General features: G+C 42.0%; 1 protein-coding gene across 2 annotated transcripts in view; it reads left to right on the forward strand.

Annotated features, from left to right (window-relative positions):
• LOC148337257 (neural-cadherin) overlaps positions 1 to 13,526 on the forward strand; it is a 211,861-nt gene that overhangs the window by 129,561 nt on the left and 68,774 nt on the right. For both annotated transcript variants that reach the window (XM_088296160.1, XM_088296159.1), the window contains exons 17-23: positions 3,639 to 3,759; positions 3,862 to 4,024; positions 4,890 to 5,354; positions 6,178 to 6,369; positions 9,055 to 9,246; positions 11,115 to 11,558; positions 11,810 to 12,140. In XM_088296160.1, coding sequence (XP_088152286.1) covers positions 3,639 to 3,759; positions 3,862 to 4,024; positions 4,890 to 5,354; positions 6,178 to 6,369; positions 9,055 to 9,246; positions 11,115 to 11,558; positions 11,810 to 12,140 — 1,908 coding nt within the window. The remainder of the gene's footprint in view (positions 1 to 3,638; positions 3,760 to 3,861; positions 4,025 to 4,889; positions 5,355 to 6,177; positions 6,370 to 9,054; positions 9,247 to 11,114; positions 11,559 to 11,809; positions 12,141 to 13,526) is intronic.

Below are 13,526 nucleotides of genomic sequence, written 5' to 3' on the forward strand. Positions count from 1 at the left end.
TAAAGCACAGACGCAGAAAATGAATTTAACAAAGATATTTATTTTACAAAAAAATATAATTCATACACGAGACCGACAAAGTGCAACAAATGTTGCTGGTGAAAAACACACCAGGAAAATAACGACGAGAACGAAAAACGCTTGCAAAAGGCAAGGAACAAAAAATAAAACGAAAATCGTTAGCCGCTGAAGGACAAGGAAAACCAATTCACGAAAGAGCACGAACGAGATAATCAATAAACAAAGAAATCACTTACGAATGATATAAGGACATTTATCACGGAAGACAAAAACGAGACGTCTAGTAATTCGCAACTTGGTATCATGAGCAAGAGGAATTTTCCGACACTAAGTTTTTGTCATGGAGTCCTTAAATAGTCCCGTAATCAAGAACGTGACAAGTGACAGGTGCGTGGCTGGTGGGCGCGTCTCTCCAGCCATGACGACATGACCCGGAATGAAGCGCTGGAAGGAAACACCCCCACTCCAGCTGGACAAAAACAAAACATGCATGAACATGACAGGACAAAACGGACCATGACACCATCTAACTAACTAACTAAGTAGGCAGGCATCAAACTATCTGGAAGGAAAAAAAAACAAACAAAAAAAAAAAAACAATCAGCTAATGAGGGGAAAACAAACTCACCTACCACTACATACCTACCTACCAAGAGAGCTAACTACCTAGCTACAGTACACGCATAGCCACGTAACTAACCAATTAGTTAATTACATACTAACTGAACGAACGAACGAACGAACAAACGAACGAACGAGCGAGCGAGCGCGCGCGCACGCACGGCCGGACGGACAAAGGAACGAACGAACGGGCAGACGGACGGACGGATGAATGAATGAATGACCAGTTGTTTAATAAACCACTCAACTCAACTCATTTATACCTGCAGAGCACTTTATAACAACCAAACTGCATACAAAGTGCAGTACATTAAGTGAAAATTTGACAAAGACAATTAAGTAATAACATGAAAGCAGTGAACACAATAAAACACTAAAACAATGTTGTGTCTCGTGTTACGGACCGGCTGACAAGCCAGCTACCTACCAAGCTAACTGACTGGATGATTTACGAACAAAGAAGCTTTCAAATTAATTACCGACCTTCTGGACCGAAGCTACTGTATGAAACTACAGCATCCACCTAACTAAGGAGGGAGTAAATCAACTTAGCAGCCAGCCAGTTAACTCACTACTTAACACTGGAAAACCTCGTAAACTCTCATTTTTAACTTTACCCATGACTTTTGAAAACAACTTTACAAAAATAAAAAAATAAAAATGTCACACTATACACTTAACAGATTTTGGTCATGAGTCAACAAAATACATTCATGTTTCACACATCATTAGACGGGAAGTAACACAACCAACCGCTGTCGCCACTCTGTGCCGTTCTCAATTAAGAGGACGTTTTCCGCTATGTTAAACCGAGGACGGCCAATTACGTGTTAACGAATCCCGGCTCCGAAGTTGCATGATGGGAATTAGCATCACGCTAATCAGAATTATGTGACAGAAGGACACAATCATCTGAACCTTGCTGCCAGGCATACGTACAGGGGCATGGCGATTATTTCAGAAGTGGGGATGGGGAGGGAAGGGGTAGGTATTGTTCAGGAGTGTGGCAGAATTTATCAGCAAATTATCATAATTAAAAAAAAAAAATACTGTATGCATTCTTTGAAAGCAAGTTTTGTGCCTCTCGTTGGCTGATTCACTCAACGTTTTTTTTCCAGCGTATGCCTGACTCATCTGCTGTCTATGTGATGGATTGTCTGGTCGACGGCGACTGTTCATTATGTCTTCAAGGGCAGCTCGGAAATACGTGTTACGACATGTTAAAAAGGCACGGAATTGTTTTAATGGTTTTCAAAGTTGGAAGTGGGGGCAGAAGGAACAAATTTGTTCCCACCTCTCAACTATATATGCCTCGACATGCACACCTCCGCGCTTCAATTACATGTCATCACAATGCACTTTTGTGGGCTTCAAAAGGACACAGTGATTGGACTTTTGTGTCTGAAAGGCAAGCAGACCTTGTGAAGTGCAGCTAAAGCTTTACATTTGCTGCATTTTCCCTTTTGATACAATCCAGAGGTGAAATATGTGCTACATTGTATGCTGAGCAGACTCCTGCTCGACCCTGAATGAAAACACATTGAAAACAATTCAAAATGTTTTTCCAAGTTAAATTATGAAGCGGCAATGTGGCGCAAAAGGACGTTTTTTTTTTTATTTGAATGTTCAGCCAGGTGAAGGATCTTTGACACTTTGGGTCGACACGTTAATATCTGCGCACAGAGGACACTTTATTAGGTACATTCTAATGATGGGATTCGTCACAAGAGCAAATCATTTAAGAGGTCAGCCCCTGAAACCTCATTTGTCTACCAAATTTTCCACCACGAGCAAACCCACAAAATAGTCTAAAGGGATTATGCCCCAAAATGTCTGAAATTCTGGTCATGTTGGCCAGTTCCAGTCGTCCTTTAAAGACAAAAGATTTTGTCGAGAATTTATAACCACATTTATTGATAGTCCGCAAAACTTACTCCTCATATTACTGTGGGAAAATAGAAATCACCATTTTGCGCGCTTTGTCACCCTCTAAAAAAACAAATTATGCAGCTGCAACAGGCTTAGAAGCACCCCTGCATAACTGTTTGAGAAACAAGACAATTGATTTTAGCAACATGAGACCTCGAAGGCATGTCTCAGAAGTAACCAAACCCAAAAAGTCTCAAGAAGCCTACCTTGAGCAGAGACGTCCCTGATAGTCGACTTGTTGCTTTGAAGTGCCCATTTTTGGTTCATTTCCAGGTCCCTCAAAGTTTGTATCGAATTGCTATAAGATTTGTACCACGTACATATTAGACAGATTGCCGATGATAACTTGTGAAAATTTGTTGTTTTGTCAGAGCGTGGTGGCACATTTGATGACTTGCCATAAAATACAGATCACTAACAAGTCAGCACAAGGATGAAATTGCTGATTTTGCTGTTCCTTCGTTATGAATAATTGTTGGAGAAAAAGCTAACGCTAATTCTTTGACGCTGTCAAATGCTGTCATTGATATTCTTTGGCCAAATCACCATTTTAATGCTTTGCCAAGATTTTCAAGATAAATTGGCTTGTTCGGGCCTCTCTCAAATTGTTTTTCCTTTTTTGGACATTTCAGTCCAACAGGCAGTCTCCTATGGCAACATGAAATTTGGTAGACATTGCTACCATGTTTTTTTAACTTTTGTAGCATTGCAGTTCAATTCAAAACAGTCATTGTCTTATCCTTTTGGGGGGGGGGCGGGGGGTCTAAAATCAGGCAGAAAGATAAACTTACTATGGATTTCTCATCACGAGGGGCTCTTCACATGCCAAGCTCGAGTAATCACCTTTTGTCTGACAAGTGGAGCCTGGTATCTGATTACACTTCCTCCCGCTAACGTGCACTAATGCTCTCCATTAACACTGACTGACCGGCCGATTGGCAACTGGGCGACAGCTTCGGAGACGAGCGCTTCCCGCGAGGATGTTTCCTCCCAGGAAATCAATGCACTCGTCTTATTGAGTGAAGGCCATTTTGGTGACTTTTTTTGTTGTTGTTGTTTTTCCGCAGGTGGGAATGCCAAACTACGCTACCAGATCACTTCAGGGAACACAGGAGGTGTGTTTGATGTGGAACCAGAAGTGGGGACCATCTTCATCGCTCAGCCTCTGGACTACGAGCAGAACAAAAGGTAGACGGACAGCATTGGTCAACCCAAAATTAAGATTTAATTGAAAAAAAATAAATAAATACAATTTTCATGCCCGCTAAAGTCATTTTGTCATCATTGCAGGTACAAGTTGCATGTTCTTGCTTCTGACGGGAAGTGGGAGGACTATACCACGGTGTCTGTGAACGTGGTCAACAAGAACGACGAAGCGCCCGTGTTCACCTTCAACGAATACTACGGCAGCGTGACTGAGGAACTCGACGGTTCGCCGGTCTTCGTCTTACAGGTACGCAATTCTGTCCGAATCACTTTGGCCGTTTCCAGGAGTCCTTCAAAGTTTGTCCGATTGCTTCCAAATTTGAACCACAAACACTCGACAAATGAGCGAAGCTAAATTTCATCTAAAAAACTTTTTAAAGGGTGAATTGCTTTTTTTTTTTACTTTGTTAATTTTTTCTTTTTTCTTTGAGACATATGAGTGTGCTTCATGATTCCTGCCAAGAAACAAGTGTGCACGCAAACTCCAGAGAAAAGCTCTTGACTATTTTTAGCAGGTGTTAGATACAAAGTGTGAATTGTTAAATAGTAACGCAATTCAATTAAATAAAATACAATAAAATGCAACAACTTAAAGTCATTTAAAAAAAAAAATACATTAAAATGAATTGTATTGCAAGCAAATGCAACAATATTGAATGTTAATTAAATATTAAACTTGAATAAAACACAAGAGAATTCAAATGTGTCTGTTGTTTAGTTATTATTCTTGTTTTCTACTATTTTTTGTAATTGGTTCATGTACATGCATTTTTCCTTAGCGCGTGTTTGTCTTTTAATCTTATGCCCTGTCAAAGGCTTTGGACAGCTTTTGTCCTTCCAGCGCTCTATAAAGTTGCATTTAAAAAAAATGTAATTAAAGTGAACAAAATGAAAATATATGCAATTAGGTTAAGATGAATGCAATTATAGTAAATGAAATTTGACTCTATTAAATAAATAAAGAGATTCAAATTTAATTCATTCATTTTCATTTGTTGCCGTCATCATAGAATATATTTTATTCCATAGTTGTGATCCAGCGGTCACTCCAACTCATTGTTCGAAATAAGCGAGTGACCTTTAAGGGTATTTCTCCCTCCTCGTCATCGCAGGTGACAGCGTCCGACCCGGACAAGGATGCTGACCAGGAGGCTCTCCGCTACTCTCTCCACGGCCAGGGTGCCGAGAGCGAGTTCATCATCGACGAGGTGACGGGCAAGATCTACGCCCAGCGGACGCTGAACCGTGAAGAGCGCGCCGTGTGGCGTTTCGTGGTGCTGGCCACGGACGAGGGCGGCGAAGGCCTGACGGGCTTCACTGATGTCATCATCAATGTGTGGGACATCAACGACAACGCGCCCATCTTCTCCTGCACGCCCAGCTGCCGCGGCGACGTGGCCGAGAACTCTCCGGCCGGCACGTCGGTGATGGAGATGACGGCCACCGACCTGGACGATGCGGCTGTCGGCCAGAACGCCGTCCTGTCCTACAGGATCATGGGCAGCTTGGACGAGACAGGGGGCGTTGCCGCCTTCTCCGAGATGTTTGCCATCAATCCTGCCACTGGCACCATCACGGTTCGTTTTGTTTTTGTTTGCCAGTCAACAAACGCAACAAGCATACGTTAATACAAAAGAAAACTAACCAAGCATATGTACATGTATTTAAAAAGTGCTTAAATAAGCACGTGGGAGTTGTGATTTAAGGCTTGAAATATAAAAAAAAGAGATTATTTTTCCGACTTTTTTTTTAAATGCATTTTATTTTGTGTCATAAGTTTAAATGTGTTTGAAAGGCGTGTGAGAGCTATTTTAAGTCTTAAATCCCAAAAATATATGCCGTGGAAATACATCTCAAATCAAATTTCTTTGGCGCCATGTTGTGGCATCTTGGTGCCAAGGAACTATGTTGAAGTGAGTTGAATAAATTCTTTTAGGCAGACATGTTTTGTAAGTCAGAGTTTGTTAAAACAAGTTTGGCTCTGAGCAATCAATAACAGGACAAAAAAAAAATACTCTGCAAAGTGAATTTACCCACTTGGTTGAAGTCATGAAGACCGTGTGCATATTGGATTGACGTGCCACCACAGAGACTGGAAGCATTTGCAGCCAAGAAAAATGCCACCAAATGATGAGAATAGACTTTTACATTATTTTTAAAATTTGCTATGCTAGTTTCTGGCCGTTAACTTCTTTTAAGAAATCTTGATAATTCCAACGCATATTCCATATTGTTAATCTTCAAAATCTCTCATAAATATAACTTTCGAAATATTAAACTGTGTGTGTGTACTGTAATCATCTAATTCAGATTGAATTACATAGTTTTGCCTTCAAAACTGACTAAAGTAACTGTTAAATTTGCATAAATTGCTGTGCTTATTGTAAATGATTGGCTTAGGTGGCTTTGGCCGGACTGGACCGGGAGCAAGTGGAGTCCTACATGCTGGTGGTGGAGGCCAGGGATGGCGGCGGCATGGTGGGAACGGCCACGGCGACCATTCAGATTACGGATGTCAACGACCATGCGCCCAGATTCATCGAACACACCTGCCTGGCCAGGATCTCGGAAAACGCAGAGCCCAATGCTGAGGTATGCTAGCGCCGAGCGGAAGATTTTCTTGACAAATTCGTCAGTTAAATATAAAATAGCCTTAAGAAATGCTAGCATGCTAGCATTTCGTCTCATGAGCATTTTGATGTGTATCGGTGGTGTCTCTCCTCAAGTTGCTTGATGTTAGCTTATCAACTGTTAGCATGTTAGCATTTTATCCAATCTAATATGCTTTTGAATTAGACTCTAAGGACAGAATATAAAATGTCTTTTCAATATTTGTACTCATTATCGTAATAGCAGCTGTTCTGATTGCATTTTTGTAGTCTCACTAGCATTAAAGCTAAGCAGCAAGCGTAACCCGCTAGTGTATCCGCTGTAATTTCCCACAATCCTCCCACATGCGAAAGTCTTTCTGATCTGTTGTTTTGATTTTTTTTCTTTTTGGCACAATGTTCTCAGAATCAGAATCAACTTCACTGGGCAAGTAATACACGCAGAATTTGTAATTAAGGAATTTTTTTGGGGAAGTTGAAGGTCTCGATAGTTGATAACAGGGCAGTTGGACAATTTGAGGGGCAGCTGTGGTGAAGGATATTTCCTGGAGTACACGACCATCTCTACAGTCTTGGGCCTGTTCAGCTCCAGATTGTGTTGTATGCACCAGAGCTTTGATGATGCTGATGACTGTGGTGTTGTCTGCAAACCTGATGGGTTTGACAGCTGGGTGTGATGAGGGCCAATCGTTCACGTAGAGGGAGAAGAGCTGCGGAGAGGGGACGCATCCTTGGGGGGCCTCAGTGCTGATGGTGCATATTGATGATGTTGTTCTTCCCCAGCCTCACCTGTTGTATCCTGCCTCTCAGGAAGCTGTGGAATCCCCTGGCAGCTGGAGAGGCTTGGAGGAGAGGAATTCCAGGTTGATGGTTTTGAATGCAGGGCTAAAGTCCGCAAAGAGGAACCTTGCTTAGGTCTCTGCACCGTCTAGGTGCTCCAGGATGAAGTACAACCCCATGTGGACCGCATCATCCATCAATCTGTTTGATCGGTAGGCAAACTGCAGGCAGTCCAGCAGGGTTCTGGTGATGCAGTTGAGATAATCCAGCACATGGTCTTTGTAGGGCTTCATGACTACAGATGTCAAAGCGACAGCCATGTAGTCGTTTCTTCCTCATGTGGCAGGTTTGTCAGGGACTGGGATGATGGTGGACTGTTTGAAACAGGATGGAACCTCATACAGCTCCAAGGATCTGTTGAAGATCTGTGTGAAACCGGAACCAGCTGGTTAGCGTAGACTTTCAGGTGGTTTCTAGCAGGGGTATGTCAGTAGAGGTGTCCTTTTCAAATCTGCGGCAAAACATGTTTAGATCGTCAGCCTGTCCCTTATTATTCATCTCTTGGGGGCATGGTCTCGTGTAATATGGAAGACATTGAAAACACAATGAAATTAAACCATTAGTCATTCAATTAATCATTTAATTGATCATTCATTTGATTTAATTTGATGTACTTTTGAATATGTTTTTTTTTTTTCAATCCTATGTTCCTAACTTGGGCTCCTCACCCCTGAGTACACTTTTATTTTCATACTTATGCATCCAAACAAAACCTCAACAAAGTCAAACTTTACTTGACGTTTTCTGCCATTAAAAATTAAATCCAAAATCTGTGGGGGATATTTTTCATGGGAAATAATTTTTCCTCTTCCTGGCTCAGGAACCCAAACAGCACTGCAGCTTTTATATTCCCTTTAAGCGTTCGCTTTGAGTTCTTGTCTCTGTGATGGAGAAAAAAAATGTTCAAGACGGCTGAACGTGCACCAAACTGCACACACTCGTATCCAAACCTTCCGTCCGGAATAGTTGCGGAATACAGCTCGGAACGTGAACAAAATAAAGGCGGAAAAAAAAAAGTCGGAATAAAACTGTGTTTTATTCAATTCTTTAGTGGCTGTGGCCCAGACTCCATTTTCCCCAATGTAAAAAATAATAATAAAACTAAAGCATAAAAACTATTTTTAAATTACGCAGTCAGAGTAACCCATTTTGAATTGTAGTGTGCCTGTCATGACCCGTGTCTGCCACGTCAGTGTTTTTGTTGTTATTTTCTTCCCTCCTTCCTGCCATGTGCCTTTTGTTATTGTTTTCATCACCTCCCTGCCATGTGCCTTTGTTATTGTTTTCGTTCTCACCAGCTACGCACCTGTTCCTAGTCATCATCACGCACCTGTTCCTAGTCATCATCACGCACCTGCTTCCCATCTGCTCCCCTAAGTACCCGGACTATTTAAACCTTCCAGACCGACAACGCTGTGTCGGGTCATTACCCTGTTTGCCTCCTGTTGCCACGTCACCTCGGACTCTCACGACTTGCGCTTCGCTCCCGTTGTTGTACTTGTCTTCGTTCCCTGTCCGCCTGGCTCGTTCCCGTCTCGTGTTTGGTCTTTGTCATCGTCCAGTTAGTCTCGTTCAGTTGCCTGTGTTGTTTCTTTGCCCACGCCCCGTTGTTCGTCCCCACCAAGCTCCACAATAAATCTCCTTAAAGCTTCACCTACCCCTGCTTCCTCGCTTCTTGGGTCCACCTCCTCATCGCCGCAAGGCGACTCCTGACAGTGCCATTCTCAACCATTGGTCGTTTGGTGTCTCCATTAAGCCTTGTCTAAATATGTCAATGCAATGTGATGTACTGAAATTGTTTTTTTGCACGTGACCTGTGTTTCTCAAGGTCCTGGAACTGAGGGCAGAGGACCGAGACACGGGAGAAAATGGCCAGCTGACTTTTAGCGTGGTGGCCGGAGACCAGGAGCAAAAATTCTTTGTGGTCAGCAACAAACTGGAGCAGCGGGGAAGCCTCCGACTCAAAAAACGACTCGACTACGAGAGACACAGTGAGCAGAGGTTCAACCTCACCATCAAGGTATTCGTGCAACCCCTTTAAGCAGCTGTGACTGCAGGTACAGTACACATGCGTCCTGTTTAGGTAGTTGCGAGTGAAGATAGGCACTCATCCTATTAAAGCCTGATTAAAGTGACTTGAGGTGCAATCACATTTCATTCACGCATGTGGTATTGAAGGTACACACACACCCCGTTTAGACAGGTTTAACTCAAGGTACACACACATCATGTTTAAACAGGTGTAACTTCATACATATCCCATTTACTCAAGGTACATATACATCACTTTTAAGCAAGTGTGACAAAGGGTATACACACATCTCGTTTAAGCATATATAACTGAAAGTGAACCTATCCAGTTTAAGAGGTGTGACTGAAGGTGCATGCTGTTCATGCCATTTTAAGATTGGCACTCATTCTATGCAAGTCCATTTAACTTGAGGTTCAATCACATCACATATAGGTATACACACATCTAGTGCCCTTATGACTGAAGGACATATAACTGAAGGTCAAGCCTATATGACTGGAAGTGAACGTACAATATCGCCCGTTAAAGTACGTATGACTGAAAGGCCTCACACACCCAGTGGTGCACACACTTCCAGTCTTACAAGATATGACTTGAGGTTTTAATGCATACTGTTAAACCTTATTGTGATTGAGGGTGCATACACATCCCATTTACTGAAGGTGTTTATGCATCCTGTATATAAGCAGGTGTGACTGAAAGTACACACGTGCCCCATTTAATCAGTTGTGATCAATGGTATACACACATAGGTCACGTTTAAGTAAATATGACGAAAGACGAACATATGCACACATGGACAAAAGTGATGGTGCCCCTCTGTTAAGATAACAATAATAATAATGCTTTTACATTGTGGTTCAGTTGTGACTGAAGGTACACACAGTTCCAGTTTAATGTGTGATTGAAGGTGCACACGTATCCTGTTTAAGCAGCTGTGACTGGCTGCTGGGAGGACTTTTTGAATATTGACAAAGTCAATCTGTGACACACTGGGAAACTTTTTAGGGTCACTTGAGGACATGAAAGGAAATGATTCACTTTGTGCTTTTTGCAGACACCAATCTGACTCTCAAATGGCTCGCTTATTGACTATTTTTTTTCTCCCACTCTTTCAAAGTGCAAGATGTGTGAGAAGTGAAGTCATGCGCTTGAGTTTTACAGATGTGGCGTTAAGGTTGCAAAGTTATGAGAACTTAAAAAAAAAGTCATCTGAATTCATGAGAATCAGAGTTAATAAAGTGGCGAGCTGCACATTTTCAGGTTAGCCTCCGGTCTCATTATTTATTTTTTTTTTATGTGGATTTTCAACAAGGGTTAAGGTTTCAAGTAAGGGTGTCGGTGTTAAAATAAGGGTTTCAAGCCAGAAATAGGCTGTCAGGGAAAGGGTTTCTGGCAAGGGTTAGGTTTCAATTTTGGTTTACAAACCAAGTTCATGGTTTAAGGGTAATGTTTTTAGGTCAGACTTTAGGGCTTCAAAGTAGGGTTTCACACCAAATTTGGGGTTTCAAAATAGGTTTACAAGACAGGATTTAGGTTTTAAATTTTGTTTACAAGTCTGTCAAATTTATGGTTTCAAGCAGGATTTTTGGGTTTGAAAAAATGGTTTTGCTTTAAAAGTAGGGATTCAAGTCCGGTATAGGGCTCAAAGATGGGTTTCAAAGACATGGTTACAGTCTCAAGCCCGATTTTTGGTTGTCTTGAAAATTTTGTGAAAGGTTCTTTTAGAAATGTATGTATTCTTGGCAAAAAAAAAAAGTAATTAACATATTAGAATTTTCCCCTGTATTTCTTGAATGTTTTTTACTATTTTCTGAAGAAAAATATATAATTACAGGACTCATTTGTCATTCCAGGTTGAAGACTTGGATTTTTCCAGCCTGCTTCACTGCGCGATTGAGGTGGACGACTACAACGACCACGCTCCTGTCTTCATCCCCCACTTCCTGTCTCTGGGCCCCCTGTCAGAGGACGTCCCAGTGGGGACCAGCGTGGCCCGCCTGGTGGCCAGCGACTCGGACTCGGGTCAGAACCGCCAGCTGGTCTACAGCCTGTCTCGGGATTCTGACCCGGATGGGCTCTTTGCCGTGGACCAATCGGGGGTCTTGACAGTTGCCCAGCCTCTGGACCGGGAGAAGGTGGCCCAACACCACCTGGTTGTCATTGCCACAGACCACGGGGTGCCGGCATTGTCGGGTAGCGCCACCGTGGAGCTCCCCCTTCTGGATGTCAATGATAACGGGCCGCAGTTTGAAGCCGTGTACGCGCCGGTGGTCTTTGAGAACCTTCCTGGACCTCAGGTAGGGTTGCCAACTAATTAAATTGCATCCAACATGGCCCGTCTATGCATGTGTGACTGAAGGTATACACACACACACATAACTGAAGGTACACGCTTCCCGTTTTTCCACTCGAGACTAAAGTCGCATATGTATCCCGTTTAAGCACGCATGACTGGAAGTACACACACATCCTGTTTAAGCAGGCGTGACTAAAGGTAGGGTCACGAAACACACCCCAAATAAATATGTCTGATGAATTATTTTGTCAGGTTGTAAACATGAACCAGACATCCACACTGCTCCGGGCGGTGGACCGCGACTCGCCGGAAAACGGCGAGCCTTTCCGTTTCGCTGTCCCCGCTGACTATCGCCATAGCAACGACTTCTACCTGAAGGACCACCTGAACGGAACGGCCACGCTGACGTCGCTGCGGACATTCGACCGTGAGCGTCAGAAAGAGTTCCTGATCCCCGTGGTCATGAGCGACAGCGGCAGTCCCGCCAAAACTGTCACCAGCACGCTAACCGTCACCATCGGCGACCAGAATGACCATGCGCATGTCGGCGGCGAGAAGACCATCTTCATTAACACGCACAGAGGTCAGCTCCGTTTCATTGGAGTGGAACGCGCTTGGAATTACACACTTTAAAATTAGCACGGCCTAACAATCCTTAAATTTAATAAGTTTTTTGGAAAAACAAATAACTAAATAGAACCTTGAAAATTTCTCAGAAATTTCCTTAACATTGCTTTTAAAAAATATTCTTTTGGAGGGGGGGGGGGTCGTAACCTAATTTTTTTCGTTTTATTTCTTGAAAAATTAGTGGACGTTACTTTTTAAGATTCTTGAAATATTCTGAGGGAAATTTATTTAAAAATTCAGCAACATTTCATAACGATATCTCCCAAAATACCTTGATTTTTTTTTTTAAATGAATAATTATCTATGATCTATTTTAAATTTCTTGTAAATTCTTCAGTTTCTTATTAATACCCTTAAAATATTCCTGAAAAGAAAATCATTAAAATGTGTTAAGGATAAGCCGTTTCTCAAACCGTTTCTGAAAATGTATTTAAAAATATCTGGATGTTTTTTTTCTTGAGCATTTTTCGGAGTTACTTTTAGGTTCTCAAAATATTCCGCGAAATATTAAATAATATAATTAGTTGAAATAATTCTCCAAATTTTAATTTAAATATCTTCTGAAGTATTTTGACTTTTCTCTCTTTTTATTTATTTTACAAATGTCTTTGAAAATGATTTGAATTGTTCTTATATAACTTTTCAAAGCATATTGAATAATATCAAAATATCAACGTAATCTTTAAAAAACATTTTTTGGGAAGTAAAAAAATTTTAAAACATTTTTAAAATTTGACTGAAAATTTCTTACATTATATAATTAAGTTTTGTTATGAATAAAATAATGAGCACACCCTATTGGTATTCATAGCTTTGACAACACTGTTGACAGTTGACGGTTGTGTGTCAAAGTTTTGACACAACTTTCTGGTCACTTTGTAGAAACTTTTATTTTGGGAGACAATCAAGCTGTTTCAATACTTTTGTTCACTTAGCACAGCTGTAATCAATGAAGCTGTGGCCTCTTCTCACCAATTAAGCTCTCATCAGTATGCAGCAATGAAAGACAATGCCTGCATTTTTATTGTGTTTTTCTCCCCAGATCATTATCGTCAACATTTTCATGGTCTCATGATTGTCCATTAGCCAGCAGGTTTCCCGCGGCGCTGCTCAATTGGACGCGCGGCTCCGCCGTTTATTGTTCCACCGCCCGCGTCTCTCCCGGCCGGCGGGCGTCGCACCAAAGCGCCGTCAGGACGATCTGGCCGCGATTGGAATCGGCAAATTCGCAGTAGCGAGAAGGCCTTTGAGCCGTGCATCAGACACCGTGGCTTTTTGCTGCCGTCGTCCCGTCAACTCCTTTTGTTGGGTTGCTGTTTGTGCTCTCGTTCAAGTCTTTTTG

The sequence above is a fragment of the Idiotropiscis lumnitzeri genome, chromosome 5 (genome assembly GCF_059441095.1).
Source record: "Idiotropiscis lumnitzeri isolate Australia: NSW breed Sydney's pygmy pipehorse chromosome 5, RoL_Ilum_1.0, whole genome shotgun sequence".
NCBI lineage: Eukaryota > Metazoa > Chordata > Actinopteri > Syngnathiformes > Syngnathidae > Idiotropiscis > Idiotropiscis lumnitzeri.